The sequence below is a fragment of the Cetorhinus maximus genome, chromosome 24 (assembly GCF_964194155.1).
Source record: "Cetorhinus maximus chromosome 24, sCetMax3.hap1.1, whole genome shotgun sequence".
NCBI lineage: Eukaryota > Metazoa > Chordata > Chondrichthyes > Lamniformes > Cetorhinidae > Cetorhinus > Cetorhinus maximus.
This window is the reverse complement of record NC_135902.1, coordinates 25,281,985-25,299,688: the sequence shown is the minus strand read 5'-3', so window position 1 is coordinate 25,299,688 and position 17,704 is coordinate 25,281,985. Positions and strand designations below refer to the sequence as shown.

Sequence of the window (17,704 nt, the reverse complement as noted above, 5' to 3'; positions counted from 1 at the left end):
CTCTGCGCAGCCAGGCACCTCAGTCGCTCTCTTCTCCTTCATCCCCACTCTCTGTAAGTCACGAAGCATACAGCTAGGTCACCAGGCTCCATGACCCTGATGTACTCCTCCTGCAGGATGAAAGAGAGAGACGTGCGGGTTAGCATGGGTGTACTAAGAACGCGTCTTGGTTAAGTGTGAAGGCCCCTTAACACATCCCGGTGAGCATGGGCCACTACTTGGATGGCCAGAGATTAGTGCACTGCATGGCTGCCTGAAACTCCACCCACATCCACCCCAGTCCATCTGACTGGTTGGCGGTAGCTTTGTCCGCTGGACTGCATGCTGTGCTCTCAGCTCAGGCACAGGCATTCTCCTAACCCGCACTGCAAGGCTGCACTGTCAGCTTGAACCATGGGGGAGACTGGTCCAAACCGGGATGATGACATTGCAAGGGGCTGTGAGTGCCTCCACCAGTGACTACTCCATGGCTAGCTTTAGCAAGGAGATTGTACAATGTGCCCAGTCGTCCAACTGTTCTGCAGTCCACTGAAATGCTCAATAGTTTGCAGTCTGTGCCCAAGGGGTGAAAAGCTCTGGAGCACTTGGTGGCACTTTTATGCCTCTGCGTTGCTAGAATGGGCAGAGAAGCTAGGGGCCTTGCTCCAATCGTATCAATGTGGCTGCGCCTGAACTGTCTCAGCTGCAGAGGAATGGCCACTTTTTATACAAGGTGTCCCTAATTCTTGTCTGCTTCCCTTGCCCACCCTCCCCACCACCCCACACGTATTGTGCGCTACCTTCAACCACAGGGCACCCCTTGCCCCCCCCATCACCCCAATGCACCTGAACCTTGACGCACAACAGGTAACCCGGGTAAGCGCTCTGCAATGTTACTGCGTACTCACCTCTGAGTTCCCCTCAAAATTTCAGCCCGCCAAGTGCATGCCTTTTACATGCTGCTGTGAAACATGACATGCAATCATGCCGACGTTTCGAGGGGGGTGGCCTTTATAATGACATGTTAATGTATTGTAACAAGGCTCCCGATGTCCGATGATGGGCCACGTTTCCCGCCATCGATGGGCAGAGCAGCCAATCGCAAATTCGTTTCACGAAGCCGTGAAACCGGTTTTTGGCCACCTTGCCATATTGTCCACTCACGCCACCAAACATGCCCAACGCCAGTGGCACAGAAAATCCTGGCCTTTGATTCTGTCAACCTTGAAGCCTTGTGGAGTATCCTCTTCAAGTTTGACTGCCTTCAGAAATTTGTCGCCTTCCTCCACCTAGCCCATGATGATATTCAAGCCATGATCCTCGCCAACAGAACCACCACTCAGTGAAGACTGGGATCAAACAAGACTGTATCATCACACCAACATTCTTCTCAATTCCTCGCTCCAATACTGCACCTCATCTCCAGCAAATTTCCCACCAGCGTGGGGATAATCTACAGAACAGATGGGAAGCAGTTCAACCTACATTGCCTACAATCCAAAACCAAAATCATGCCAACTTCTGCCATTGAGCTTCAGTATGCAGATGATGCTTCTGTGTGCGCTCAATCAAAAACTGAGCTTCAATTCATTGTTGACTCCTTCTCTAAAGCATGTGAGAAAATGGTTCGTTCTCTAAACACCCGGAAAATGAAGGTCCTCATTCAACCAACACAGCACAACATCCCCCCCCACCAACCTATAAAGATCAATGGTGAGACCCTTGAAAATGTGGATCATTTTTCCTTTCTTGGGGAGCCTCCTCTCAACAAAGGCTGGCATAGACACCTCCACTGTGCCAGCTCAGCCTTTGGCTGACTGAGGAAAAGAGTATTTGAGAACCAGCATCTCAAACCCGAGATGAAGGTCATGCTTTACTGCGCAGTAGTGATCCCTGTGCTCCCATATGCTTTGGTGACTTGGACAACCTACAGCAGGCACCTCAAACACTAGAGAAGTGCCACCAGCTGTGCCATCACAAGGTCCTCCACAGTCGGTGGCAAGAAAGGCAGTCCACCAGCAGTGTCCTCTCCCAAGCCAACATGCCCGGCATGCCAGGTGAGAAGTGGTTGAATGGCACCCCAATGAAGAGACAGACAGTGTAGTGTGTGTTTTTAAATTGACAAGCAAATTGAGTATTTAAGGCTGTGACACACATGGACATGTTTTCTTGTAAGCTTTAAAAGAAAAGGAAATAATGTTTATTATTCTTAACACCCTCTAACACTCCAACTCACACGTGCATCCAAGAGACCCTCTCACACACAAGTAGGTTACAAGGAGGGGGGGGTAGGTTAAATTGTTTGAATGACCAAGTGTTAACTCAGTATTAAAGCCGTTTTTAGTTTTATATCAGCACTAATCTCTCAAAACCAGCTCTGCTGGGCAGAACGTGCCGCTTATATGCCTGACACCAGATTCCCGAAACAGCTGCTCTCTTTGGAACCCGCTCGCAGCAGGAGACTCTCAGAAGGACAATGGAAATGCTTTAGGGATGTCCTCACAGCATGCCTGAAGGGGGAAAACATCCCCGCCGACTCATAGGAGACCCTGGTTTGTGACCAACCAAAGTGGAGAAGGTTCATTTCAAAAGGCATCAAACACGTTGAGAGACATTGTCAGACACATGCAGATGTGAAGTCGAGGTGTTGAAGAGTGCGCAGAACCCTCCATTTACCCAATCCTTCAAGCACCACCTGCCCCGGATGTGGCAGAGTCTGCAGATTGCACTGGACTTATCAGCCATCTTCAGAACCCATCAAACCAGAGTGGAGGCAAGTCACCGTCGATCCCGAGGGACTGCCTAAGAGGAAGAGGTTAAGATTATATCCATTTTATACATAATGGCTCTTAACATATGCAGGCGTTACAAACTTCAGTTCTGCTTTAAATATTCTGCAGAGCTCAGCATCACTATGTACTTCTGTAAGGGGTCTAAGCATCAAATGGGGAGAAGTGTACCTCTACTGCCCTATAACTAATCACACAATAACCTATTGGAATAAGTATGAACAATAACATGTTTGTGATCTGAACTGCATGTCGTGCACTTGTACCCTCACCTGTGCTTGGGTGGAGTCAGAACTCTTTTGTGGATAAAGCCAGATATGAATTGTTCAGCTGGTTTCTTTTACAACAGGAAATGAATGTACTGAGTCACAGTGATAATCAAATTTCACAGCAATAAAGTTCAATTCCTCCTTGTGAACAATAAATATATGTTGCACCATTCCTATTCATGGAGTCACTTAAGATTTCCTCAATTTTCTGGTCCTGACTGGTTGAAGGCATGAGGTCAAGCTTATCAACAAGTGATGTGGAGTTAGTGGCTGCAGCTCAGGTCTTGATACAATTTGTAAAAATATTACATTGATATTGTCGTCTTTTAAATTCAATGCATCGCCACCAGGATTGTCCGGTTCTGCCAAAAGTCAATGGACTTTGGGCTGGGCGGTCACATCCCCAACAGCAGGTCCTGACATGGCGGGGCCAGAGAATCCCAGCCGATGTCTCTCTTTTCTCCTTCAGCTGACCAAGGTCTTTAAATATCGGTGTTGGTGGCTCATTGAAGTCTTGTGGAGCATTAGGTAATCCCATACATTAACATTATGAAGGAGACATCAAATATCTAGGAATATCTAGGAAAGTTGGCAGGGAGCAGTCCCAGGCATCTCCCAATTTTCTAAAAATTCCAATCTAAAATTATTCCAATTAAAATAAACAAAAAGGTTATTCAACGACAGGAAAGTAGTACTTGGCATGTGATGATGTCCCTATATAACCAATGCCAGCAGCCAATACGGAAGAATAGTCGAGCGAGCAACAAAAGAGCCCTTCACTATTATATCCCAGAATGTTGCAGCCATCATTGTGTGTTACTGGAAAGTGGTACAACAAACTCTTGTGGCCATTGATTAGAAGTGTAATGCTAATCTTTTGCAGGCTGGATTCGCTATGCTGAAAAAGCCCTTGGGAGCCTTGTACTTCCTCACATCTGCACTGCCAAATCCCCCCAGCAGGTCATGGGATCTCTGATAAAGGACTATTTTGCCAAAAAGCAGGTAAATAAAGGTGTCATTGTTTAAAATGTTAGTCTTGACCACATTTCAATTTTTTTCTTTATTCTTTCATGGGAGGTGCCCATTGCTGGCAAGACCAGCATTTGTTGCCCATCCCTAATTTATTGCCCTTGAATTGAATGGCTTACAAGTTAAGAGTCAGCCACTTTAATGTGGGTCTGGAGTCACATGTAAGCCAGGCCAGGTAAAGACAGCAGATTTTCTTTAGTGAGCCAGATTTTTACAATGATAGTTGTCATGATCACATTACTGAGACTAGCTTTATATTCCAGGGTTTTTTTAAATTTAGTTTAAATTCCACCAGCTTCTGTGGTAAGATTTGAACCTGCGTTCCCAGAGCATTCACCTTGGCCTCTGGATTACTAGATCATTGACATTACCACAATGTCACCATCTCTCCCTCCTTAGTAGGACTTTGACCATCATCATAGATTTTGCGTTCCTGTTGTCCTGACTAACACCCAGCACTTGGGCAAAGCTTAAAAAAAGACAAATTGACCTTAGTCATCTCAAAACTACTGCTGGTAGAACCGTACTGGCACAGAATTACTGGTGTATTGGTCAACCTGTCACTGAATATCAAAAATGGCTCTGAAGAAGAATCACACGGACTCGAAACGTTAACTCTGTCTATCTCTCCACAGACGCTGTCAGACCTGCTGAGCTTTTCCAGCAATTTCTGTTTTTGTATCAAAAAATAACTCTGCCTTAAAGCAATGTGAGACATGAAAGTGCCTTACCGTTCTCTCATGGAACTACTCATCGCTCTGCACCTTCTGACAGCCAAGAATGTTACGAATAAGACTAACGACTTTCATCGCTTGCATTACTAATAGCACTGTGCTGTGCTCCCACAGATGGCAATCTACTTACACCAGTCATTATGGGCTGAAGGATACAGTCAAGATTTTCCACAAGATGAATGATTTCATCAAGAACTCTGCTGAGAAAAGGCAGAAGTTAGAACTGTAATGGCTCATTATTTTGACAATTAACACTAAATTAATTATCGAAATGAAGGATAACTGCAATGTGTTAAACAATGCAATGTTGACCAATCAGCATATTATTTCTTTCTTTCAAAATACACTGCACATTTTTATGCAGCAATCCCTTCTTAATATATCAGGGTGAAGTAGGCCATTGGTCATATTTTTAAACAGAAAATCCCAAAATTTAAGGGAGTCTAATGCAATCAAAACCCAAAAGAAATGGTTTGCATCTTTTGCGGAAAAAAGGAGAAACTGTTCCCATTAGTGGAAGGATCAAGAACCAGACAGCAGAAATTTAAGTAAATTGGTAAAAGAAACACAGGCAACATGAGGGAAAATGTTTTCATGCAGCAAGCGGTTAGGGCCTGGAATGCACTGCCTGAGAGTATGGTGGAGGCAGAGTCAATTGAGACTTTTAATAGGGAATTGGATCATTATAGGAAAAATTTGCAGGGCTATAGGGAAAAGGCAGGGGAGCGGCATGAGACGAATTGCTCCTTCAGGAGGATAGCACGGACACAATAGGCCAAATAGCAGCGTCCTGTGCTGGTACCATTTTATGGTTCTATATGAGAATGTTGTGACTACACTATTAAAATGTTTTCAAATGCTGTAAGCTTCTTTCAAAATAATGTCCCTTTAATAAAATCCTTTAATCAGAAAACAGGGTAGAAAGTATCACAGGTTATCAATGATCAAAATTTGTTTTTCTAACTTTCAGCTCAGCCTATTGAGACAAACCTCCACCTGCCCAGTAAATATTTAAGAACCAAAAGGACATTTCATCATTCAATATGTTAGCAGCTTAAGCACTGACTTGTTTCGACACTTTTGGTTCTTTTTTCCAGCAACTCTCCCCTGAGAAGATCTTCCATGTAGTTATAACACCTTGTTACGATAAAAAATTGGAGGCACTTGGAGAAGACTTTTACAGTAGTGTACACAAGATACAGGGTGTTGACTGTGTATTAACTTCAGGTAACATTACTACAACAGATTTTTTTGAAGTTTGATTGGGAAAGTGCATGAACATAGCAAGAAAAAGAGTGAGATTAATTAATTAGGTAAAGAACATGAGATGGTTAAATGAGAGTGTTTTCATCATTTTCTGTTTTTGTTTTGGATTTTCAGAATCTACAATATTTCATTGTGGATTTTTGGGAGTTTCCACTTGTGACCAGAGTATTTTTTAAATTATTAGGAACTGTGGAGCAGCAGAAAAATCATAGTGTGAATGTACAGAAATCATGACAAACTAATGGATGGATGCAAGAAGATGATTAAAAGCTAATGAAATTTTACCCTTAAAGAGGACTGGAATAAAAAGGGGTGGAAGTTCTGCTACAATTATATAAAGTTCTGCTTCAATTGCGCCTAGTTCTAGACACCACACGTCAGGAAAGATATGTTGTCCTTGGAGAAGTTGCAGCAGAGATTCCATCAAAGAATTCTGCTTAAGAATTAAAGTTCCAAATAGCTTAGAGAGAAACTTCAACCCCTAATTATCTTTGAAAGGTGATGTTTCAACAAGGATTAAGGCCCTGATTTTGAACTGGTGAAGTAGAACTAAGCTGCTGGGTTCAATTTGTCACAGAAAAGTTACAGAGCAGATTGGCAGAATTCCCCAACAAGGAGCAAGTGGAATCTGGTCTCTTGGAGAAGAATGGACTGTTTTTTTTTTATTCATTTATGGTATGAGGGAGACAGGAAGCAGGAAACTACAAGCCAGTTAGCCTAAAATCTGTCATAGGGAAAATGCTGGAATCAATCGTTAAGAAGGTTATAGTAGGGCACATAGAAAATCTTATGTTTCAGTAAGATCACCTCTCATTCTTATAAACTCCAATGGATACATGCCCAACCTATCCAATCTTTCCTCATAAGATAGCCCTGCCATCCCAGGAATTGTTCAAGTGACCCTACTCTGAACTGATTCCAATGGAATTATATCCCTAAGTGAGGAGATCAAAACTGTACACAGTGCTCTGGATGTGGTCTCACTAACTGCAGCAAAGCTTCCCTACTTTTATTGCAAGAGGAATGGAATATAAATGACAATATTCCATTTGTCTTACAAATCACTTGTCGTACCTGCATGCTAACATTTTATGATTCTTTACAGATCCCCCTGTGCTGCAGAGTTCTGCAATCTCTCCCCATTTAAATAATTGCTGCTTTTCTATTCTTCCTGACCAAGTGGTCAAGTTCACATTTTCCTATGTAATATTCCATCTGCCACATTTTGCTCACTCACTTAACCTTTGATAACTTTTGCAGATTCCTGGTGTCCTCTTCACAGCTTAATCTCCGACCTATCTTTGCTAAATTCACTAATGACAGAACCACGTTTCCAGTCCCTTCATCCAAGTCATTGATATAGATTGTAAATAACTGAGGCCCCAGCACTGATCCCTGTGGCACTTCACTTGTTACATCTTGCCAACCTGAAAATGACCCATTTATCCCTGGGGCTGGATTTTGCTGTCGGCGAGCTGGGGGTGGGGCCCGCTCGCTGACAGCAAAATGACGCGGGATGACGTCAGGGGGAACCCCCGACATCATCCCACCCCATTTAAATATTCAGGAAGGTGGGGGCACAGCGAGATCAGCTGTCTGCCCGCCGACCTGTCAATGGCCAATTGAGGCCATTGACAGGATAATTAAAACAATTAAAGGCCCTGCCTGTCCAACCTTAAGGTTGGCGGGCAGGCCAGGAACCCCAGCGGGTTTCTGAAAAAATATGAAACCTCATCCACCAGCGGGATGAGGTTTCATGTAGGGTTTAACAAAGTTTATTAAAGTTTCAGTGAAATTTATTAACATGTCCCATCTCGTGTAACATGTTAAGGATTTCATTATTTTTCTATTTTTAAAGTTTATACAGCTGTCAGCGATCTCCCTGAGGCAGCACTTAGCCTCAGGGAGATGTGCGCTCTTTTGTGCGCATGCGAAAGAGCGCACTCTCGCTTTTGGGGAATCCAATCCCCCCCCCCCCCGCCTGTACAGGAAGCGCATATCGCTTCCCGGCGGATGTCACGCTGGGCGGGCCTTAATTGGCCCGCCCACTTAAAATGGCGGCGGGGATCAGCTCCCCGCCCACCAGCGATTGGGTCGGGCCCATCCGCCCGACAGGCAGAAAATTCTGCCCCTACTCTCTGTTCCCTGTTAGCTGACCAATCCTCTGACCATGTTTTACACCATGAGCTCTTATGTTGTGTGGTAACCTTTGATGTGGCACCTTGTCAAATGCCTTCTGGAAATCCACATCTACAGGTTCTCTTTTATCCATGTTGTTTGTTATTTCATTAAGAACTCTAATAAATAAGTCAAACATGATTTCCCTTTCACAAAACCATGTTGACTCTGCCTGCTTGCATTAAGATTTTCTAAGTGCCCTACTCTAACCTCCTCAATGATTGATTCCAGCATTTTCCCTATGACAGATGTTAGGCTAACTGGAGTTTCCTGCTTTCTGTCTCCCTCCTTTTCTTGAATAGAGGAGTTACATTCACAAGAATCCCAAATTTACTATATGAGATGCCTCACTTGACTGTTGGTATCTTGTTCGCATTCAACAGTGAAATGCATTGAATGGTGTGAAGTTGCTGTATTTTCACAGTAGGTATGAGCTAAACTGGCCAAGAAAGTTAAATCTTGTCCATTCCAGCCTAACTATTCTTTCAATGACAAAATAAATATTAATTACTGCAAGTTAACCTCATTGAAAATTAATGTTATATTACTTTGTTTTTACTTTTCTCATCTGTGTGTGTCTCTTGCTCTCATCTTTACCCCCCCATCTCCCCCTCTCTAATCCCATTGAACTCACCCATTCTAATTTACTCTTTCTTTTCCATCTGTCTCCTCTGTATTTCACTCTGTTCACTCAGGTCCCAGATGGCCGGTTTCCCTCCACTGTGTTATCAGCTCGCACTTTCAGCAATTTGTCACACAAAATATTTTACAACCTAAATGGCAAGTCTAATTAATGGCAGACACTGTTGGATACACTGCTACAGCAACGTATGGCCCTATAAGTATTTATAAGTGTGCATTGAGAATCTTGTGACGCATGATTTAAAGTGAAGTAGGCAGGCCAGCAGCTAGAAGCTTGAATATTGCAGCTTCATGGAATGCTTCTTGCCCCAATTTCTGGACTGTTTCAATTAGTGCAATTTTTTTTTAACTGTTAAATCTCCTGTGCCATTGTTCATAATAAGTTAGAAGATGCACATTTCTCAAGTTTGGTCCAGTTATACCATATAACACACAATGCATTATTCTGCTGTTAAGGTGGGGCTATATGCAATTTAGCCAGTCCTTGAAAACATAACATGAGCTAATTGCTGTTAAATACACATCTCAATCATTCAATGCAACAGTTCATTCAGAGTTTAATCAGTATTCAGTGTAATTATTTGGTTATCTTTAAGTACAATTGGTATGATAGTTAAAGGGAAAGATATTCTGGATCTGATAGTTGCCTATGATCTTTTTCACTTTTTCCAAATACAACAACATTTTAGTTTTAAATGTGTACATAGATAAAGCTTTTATACTATTGATGATATGCATCTTCTGTGTAGTTTGTATCTTCTATGACTTTTCTCATGATGAGATGAAGAATATAATGTGTATTGCTGGGGAAATGTTAAACGATGTCACGATTATATTCTGGGCATAATTTTGCTGATGTTGGCTGTGTGCATGGGCTGGTAGTAATCATGCAGAGTTGTTTGGAGTTCTGGTGCTGTTTGGGTGGGGTCTGGTAGCACGTGGTAGCAGTCAGTGAGATTGGGTTGTGGACCTGCTTGTGAAAGCAAGGGGGTTCAAGGTTTCACCAGGAAAAGTAAAAATCGCTGATAAACTACATCAATTTCAAAGACAAAAGAGAGAATCAGGGACTATGTGAGTGAGGTTTGGAAATGCCTTCAGAAAGAAAAAATAAAGTAAATGAGGAAGCACAGTGGTAATAAAGGTTGAAGTGAGGCTGATATGTAGAAGAAATTGCTGGAGAGAGAATTTAGAGATTTGATCTATAAGGTATAGTGCTGGTTTATTATGTGCAATTTTAGAAAGAGAAATGGTGAATAGATTTTGCGGAATATTGAGAAACAATGAGCTTGAAGCCTTTGCCATAAAAGAAGATTGATAAATATTTGATTTAAGAAACATTTTTTTTGACAGTGAAGATAGTTTATGTCGAAGGCCATAGTTGGTATTAAGAGCACAATTGGGTGATGGGGTGTGTCAGTAAGTACCATAGAAGGCAGAAACTGTTGCAAGTTCAAGTAGGGACTCGAGCCTTGGGCAACAGGAATTTAAGTGGCTAGTCAAATGGGAATTAACAGCACCTCCAGCTGGAAAGTTGGGTGGGAGTCAGTCTAGGGCTGATAGAAATTTTGTATGAAGTCAGAGCAAGAAACAGGAGGCATCATAGAATTGTATTATGTTTTCCAATGGCAACAGAAGACAGAAATGAAAGAGTACAGGTAAATTCCTTTAAATATTCACAAAATCTTTAGATGTTCACTACTATAGTAATTGTGATGATTGCTTAGAATCATAGAAAGCTTACGGCACAGAAGGAGGCCATTCGGCCCATCGTGTCTGTGCCAGCTGAAAAAATGAGCCACCCAGCCTAATCCCACTGTCTGGCGGTTGGTCCGTAGCCCTGCAAGTTACAGTACTTAAGGTGCATATCCAGGTGCCTTTTTAAATGAGTTGAGGGTTTCTGCCTCTACCACCCTTTCAGGCAGTAATTTGCAGACCTCTACCACTGGGTGAAAAGATCTTTCTTCATCTCCCCTCTAATCCCTCTACCAATCACCTTAAGTCTATGTCCCCTAGTCACTGATCTATCTCCTAAGGTAAATAGGCCCTTCCTTTCCAGTCTATCTAGGCCCCTCACAATTTTGTACATCTCAATCAAATCTCCCCTCAGCCTCATCTATTTCAAGAACAACTCCAGCCTATCCAATCTTTCCTCAGAGCTGCACTTTTCCATTCCTGGCAACATCCTTATAAACCTCCTCTGTACCCTCTCTAGTGCAATTACATACTTCCTGTAATGAAGTGACCAGAACTGCGTAGAGTACTCAAGTTGTGGCCTAACTTATGTTTTATATGGTTCCAGCAAAACTTCCCTGCTCTTATATTCTATGCTTTGACTAATAAAGGAAAGGATTCCATATGCTTCTTAATCACCTTATCAGCCTGTCCTGCTACCTTCAGGGACCTGTGGACGTTTGCTCCAAGGTCCCTCACTTCCTCTACATCTCTCAGTATCATCTCATCTATTGTGTATTCCTTCGCCATGATTGACCTCCCCACATGCACCACCTCTCATTTCTCTGGGTTGAATTCTATTTGCCACTTTTCTTCCCATCTGACCAGTCCATTGATATCTTCCTGCAGTCTACATCTATCCTCCTCATTCACAACCAAGCGGCCAATTTTTGTGTCGTCTGCAGACTTCTTGATCATTCCCCCTATATTTATGTCCACATCACTAATATATACCACAAAAAGCAGGGGACCTAGTACTGAGCCCTGTGGAACCCCACTGGAAACAGTCTTCCAATCGCAAAAGCTCCTATCAACAATTACCCTTTGTTTCCTGCCACTGAGCCAATTTTTTATCCAGCTTTCTATGTTGAACTGGATCCCATGGGCTTTTAATTTTTAACCAGTCTGCCATGTGGACCCTTGTCAAAATATGGCTACATTTTGGAGTAACTTACAGCTCTTCATTTTGAAATACAGAATAGAAATAAGGAAGTAAAATTTGCATATGACTCAATCAGCTGTTCGAGTGACACAAACCGTTGCCTGTGTTTGGGATATTTTTAGCAAGTTAATTGTAACAGAAGATGTGATGGAGACGAAATGTAGCTTAAAGGACAACAAATGCCATTTTCAAGTTGGGGGGAAATAGTTTTAAGTTTCAGACAGATTTTTTTTTATTATGCTTACAAACCAGTAAAGCTGCTTTTTATTGTGAGGTAGGAATTGGCATGCTTTGTCAAGCTGCTTTTTTTGGCATGTGCTTTATCCTTCAAAATGTTTAAATGCACTTCAAAAATACTTCAATGTACCTCAATATTGTTCCAGGTGAAATAATGCAGATGATGGAACAAAAAGGTCTCCTGTTGACAAGTGTGGAGCCAGCAGCTTTAGACAACATGTAAGATCTCCATTTTTAATTTTGTTTATCTATAATAGTTCTTTATTAATAAAGAAACATTAATAAAGAAACATTAGCTTCTTTATTAGTTCATTTTTTCATGTTTTATTTCTGGTGAAGCTTTGAAGAAATTGGTGATGTGTGTATTGCAAGGCATGATGGGAGAGGATCTGATGGCTTCCTAGAACACATTTTTAAGTATGCTGCTAAAGAAATCTTTGACATCGAGGTCAAAGAAATCACCTACAAGACACTCAGGTACGTTTAGAGGTTTACAAACATTCTAAGATGGCCAATTATACAGAAAGTGTCAGATTGCTTTTATTTAATGGTTCAGCAAATTTGTCAAGTTTCCTGTAATCAAACCTGAGAAAATCAACCCCTGCCAATGTAAGTGTTTCCACTTCTCATTTCAGCTGTTCTTTATGATGCCTTTGAATGACATTGCCACACTGGGTGACTTTGAACTGTGCACTTGTATTCACTAGGATTGGTGTAAAACTGCCCAAACACTTTTCCTTTAGGACATCTAATTATTCTTGACTGTATTCCAGAGGTAAAAGACCGTATAAACACCCACAGGATGAACATTTCTGAGTACATGATGGTGATGAGAAACCTTGCTGCTAATACCCATCAGAAAATGATGTTCCAGTGTGCCCATGTTTTCATATTTTGCACCAACAGCAGTGAGGCTTCTTGCCACCAGCACATATTTAGAAAATTTTCTCATATGAGTTCTCCTCGAAGGCCCTCTTTAAAAACACAATACAACATTTAAACAACATGGAGCATCTATTAGAAGATGAATATGAAGCAATGGATGTAATAAACAGAGAGCTGTATTTGAACCTATTAACTTCAAGACAATTTACATCTGTCTAATCCGGGCTATTCAGCCTGCTTGTGTGGAGCAGGGTAGCTCCTGAGTACTGAATGACTTTCTTCATTGTTGAGAAGAGAGGCAAGGTATCTCAAACATTTATACAATGGGTTAAGCAAGCCATTCCACACTGCTACGATGCAATGGCTACGCGAGTGATATTTTCCACTAACAGGATGCTGCCATCAGTCCAAAAAGAAGTGTGCCTACCACATAATTGAGCAACATTGTGCGAATTTCAGTGCCGGTGTGACGCCAGGTACATAGGCTGTATGTCCCAATGATCGGCTGATCGAATCCAACAGCATGTTCCTTCGGTCAGAGTACAGACCGTACTCAACCAGCCCGTGCTCGTCAAACCCAAAACAAAATGTCTGCTGTTAGATGTGACTCCATGATGCAACAGCACTTGTTGAAAAATATTGTGTGCTGAAACTCTTTCGAGTTATCAACAGTCACAGATTGCAACTCTTTTGAGTACAATCACAGTTCTTGGTTTCCGGGAGTGGGACATGAACCCACAACCCTCTGATTCAAAGGCGAGTGTGCTATGAACTGAGCCACAGCTGACAGCTGCACTGACAACCAATTTAAGGTAATCAGTTCAGCTCATAAAATGGCTCAATTACACTTGCTAGAAGCAACATACATTCATACTCAGGTACCCGTTCTGGGCAAACAGAAGGCATATATTCAAATATAAAAACAAAAAGCTAAAAGCTACTGCGGATGCTGGAAATCCAAAACAAAACAAAAACAGAATTACCTGGAAAAACTCAGCAAGTCTGGCAGCATCGGCGGAGAAGAAATCAGTCAACGTTTCGAGCCTCCATGGCCCCTTCGGCAGAACTGCAGCATAGTTTCAACAAGGGAGTATTTCTCCCTTGTTGAAACTATGCTGCAGTTCTGCCGAAGGGCCATGGAGGCTCGAAACGTTGAAGGAATATATTCAAGCCTTGTGCCTTTTTTTGAACTACCTAGGAGCTTGGGGAGCCAATAGATCGCCATTGCTTTCTCCATGGCAATGTGTCAGCCAATCAGAGTCAACTTTGCCAACCAATCATCACCCTTTTCTGCTGAAGATCATGTTGTGATCATTGGAAATTTGGCATTCTTGAGTATGTCCTGATGCGTTCAAAGCACAAAGCTTCAGCATCATGTCTCTCTTTTTAACAATATTTAAGTTCTGTACTACCAAACTTTATTCTGCTTTTTTTCTGTTTAGGAATAAAGACTTTCAAGAAGTTACTTTGGAAAAAGATGGTGAGATTGTTTTACGATTCGCAGCTACCTATGGGTTCAGGAACATTCAAAATATGGTTTACAAACTGAAGAAAGGAAAGTTTCCTTATCACTTCATTGAAGTTCTTGCGTGTCCAGGAGGTAAAGCATTTCTACTTTCAGCCATTCAGTATAACATTTTGGTGACAGTAGTCAATAGTTTTCAACCTGTTTTTCCTGCCTGGGAAAAGTTGCTAAATGCTGAGGAATGATCACAGTCTACATGATTTATCTTCCACAGCTATTCAAGGTTATCAGCTGTGGAATTTATTGATGGGAGGTTGGGGAAGAATCTGAGTGAAGCTGATGAATAGAAAGAATCGTAGAAATTGATTATCTCACTGGAAGCTCTTCACCTCCCTGAATCATTTCACCTCTGAGGAAAGCTTGTTTTTTAAAAAAATAACAAGGAGCTTCTAAGTAATATAAAATGTTTCAATGAAGCAGAGCATTGATGCAAAGAATAATCCATCAGAATATTCTAATAATGGACCAAGGAGGAAGGAACAAAGAGAGATGATCAAATGACAAACTGGTAACAGACCTGTCCTCACCAATTAAACTGAACAGTTTGTAGATGATTTTGCTGCTGTTGGCTAATATATTTTGTTTGAAAAAAATTATTTACCAGGTTAAAATTTAGTCGAATACTGCTTTTTGTAACAGCAGAAATGCATTTCAGAAGTTCCCAGATCTGATTTCCCAGTAGGTACTTAGCGTGCCAGTAGGTACTTGACGTGCTAGATTTCAGACAGGACAGTGATAGGAGTTTGTGATTTAGCACTAACCTCTCTAGATTAGGGATGGGAAAATCGACCAAGGTCCCTGCTCCTAATTGCTATCCAGTCATTCTTGCTGGACTGCTTATGAACATTAGGAGCAGGATTGGATTTACCCCTTAATCTTCCCAATGATTGAATGTCCTGCAAACATTCACTGTCTAAGCTCATATGTGAAATAGGCACATGGGTCATGTGCCAGCATCAATATTTACAGTTAATATAGTTGTCTGTTTCATTGAACAAGTAAATAGTTTGTGACAGTTTAGCTGACTTAGATTGCTTCGGGTATGCGAAGGTGCATAGTTTAGTTTTGAAGCCATTACAAAATTCTTTACATTGAAAATAGTTCTACTAGACCTGGGTATTCCAACTATTAATTGTTTTCATTCATTTTCTGTTGTACAAGATCTCTAATGTGAACATTTCAGGGCAATACAATGTTTTATCTGTAGAATGTAATGGGAATTTATTGCTTCATATAACATAACTGCTTAGAGGGGGATGAAGTGAATGTACTTCCCAATATTTTTATTGTAAATCTTGCTTTATTGTATTCTGGTATGAAGTTCATTTCTTGTTGTGTGGCATTTAATTTTAATGCTGGCTTTTCATCCATGGTCTTTTTGTATATGTGCCTAATTCCAAGCTACTTCAGCATCAATTCCCCATTTTTTTAAAAGTGCAATTTAAAACCACAGTTTATGCCAGGCCTGTACAACCTAATATATGTTAAAAATTGAGTGAGCTGCAGCATTCCACTTTAAGCCCCATTGAAAGCTCATATATGTGGCAAAATTGAATTTAAAAAGTGTCAACATATAACAGTTGTAGGTAGCCTTGTGATAGACATTTATTATGATTTAAAAAAGGCCATCAGATTAATGCTAGTCCCAAATTCAACACTAGTTCAGTATTTTTTAAATGCAGTTCCTATATGAAATCACTTTGTGTCAGCAAGTTAATCTGTTTGGCCGTAGCACATACAGGAATAATGAAGATGAAAGGCGTTAGTTGTTTGAACCTAAACTAGTTAAAAACCACCTAGAAGAGCAATAACTAGGTGCTCTTCTAGGTTGTTTTCAGACAAATTTCTCCTCAATGCAGCCTGGAGGCCCAATGTCAGCTCAACATCACTGACCACATAATTTCTTAGGCTCATGTGGAAGTGTACATCAGCCTGGTTTACACTCATCCCAGCTGAGGAAGTTTTCCTGTCTTTGCTTCCTATCCCTGCATTTTTTCTTTTTTCTTTCCCTTTCTTTAACTGCCTCTTCCTCTGTGTTGCATTTAATATTGACTCTGTGTGCAAAACTACTGAACAACTAATATTCCAAAAATTAAATGTTTCTGCCCAAGTGAACTAAGTAATTACGCAGGTTGAGCTGAAGTTGAAGAAATTTCATTGACATATAATGCATATGTTATAACCCGTTTGTTGATTCTGGCTGAACTGTGTTTTTTCACAATATCAAAATCACGCTTTTGATGATGGCTAAAACAAATTTATTTTTTGGATTGATTTGAAAGGATGCCTCAATGGAAAAGGTCAAGCAATGACAGAAGATAGGAAAATGGATAAGGATTTGCTGCATCAAATGGAAGGAATGTACACCAGTCTGCCTGTCCAACTCCCAGAAGCCAACATGCATGTCCAAACGCTTTATCAGGAATGGTTAGAAGGAAGAAATTCCACCAAAGTTCAAGAGGTCCTGCACAGAAAGTATCATGCACTGAATGAGATGTCAAATAGCATTGACATCAAATGGTAGGCCATCTGGTGCTGGACTACAAGATTTTTGGAATCCCAATTAAGGATTCACAATTTCCCCAGGGAACATTGGTACTCTTTGTATTAACAATGGTGCAATTTAAACCACAAACCTTCAGCCACTGAGATATTAAAATGTAATGTTTTGTCATTGAAAGGAATATAGACTTGAATTATGTAATTATTCAGGACTTTGTTCTTCACGGATATCTTTAACAGATATGCTTGTCTTCGAAGCCACTTGATGAATGTTTCCATTTTTTGTGCTTGCTTCCAGATGAATATAGCCATAACAAGGCCATAACTTAATTCATAAACTCAGTTGTTTGTTCTCAGATGGAGAAGTGAAGTCCTTCAGCGATGTAAAAATGGTACTTTGAATATTCTTCAGATCCTCCTCGTCCCTAGAACTACACCTTGTAGATTTATACGATTATATATATTATATATATATATATATATAGAGTGTGTGTGTATATATATATATATGTATATATATATATAATATATATATTGTTTTGAGAGGAGCGAATTATCTAGAACTGAACTGAGTTGATGCTTAACCTTGAAATTATGAAGGGAAAGGTGCATGTAGAAAATATTTGTTTGCAATCTCCATTGAAAACCTGCAGTTCTGTTACTCTTGCTTTGCATACACCTGTTCTTGCACACAGGGAGCACTTCACGATTGAGAACATACAAGGCTACATCTGTTGTTCAAATGTTAAGTCCGTATTATGTTTGATGCATCTCTA

General features: G+C 41.0%; 1 protein-coding gene across 1 annotated transcript in view; it reads left to right on the top strand.

Moving 5' to 3' along the window:
- The window catches only part of narf (nuclear prelamin A recognition factor), a 42,526-nt gene extending 25,393 nt beyond the window's left edge, over window positions 1-17,133 (top strand). The window contains exons 7-12 of the mRNA XM_078570888.1: window positions 3,921-4,039; window positions 5,898-6,027; window positions 12,163-12,235; window positions 12,356-12,493; window positions 14,344-14,501; window positions 16,709-17,133. Coding sequence (XP_078427014.1) covers window positions 3,921-4,039; window positions 5,898-6,027; window positions 12,163-12,235; window positions 12,356-12,493; window positions 14,344-14,501; window positions 16,709-16,950 — 860 coding nt within the window. The 3' untranslated portion in view covers window positions 16,951-17,133. The remainder of the gene's footprint in view (window positions 1-3,920; window positions 4,040-5,897; window positions 6,028-12,162; window positions 12,236-12,355; window positions 12,494-14,343; window positions 14,502-16,708) is intronic.
- Window positions 17,134-17,704: the final 571 nt, after the last annotated feature.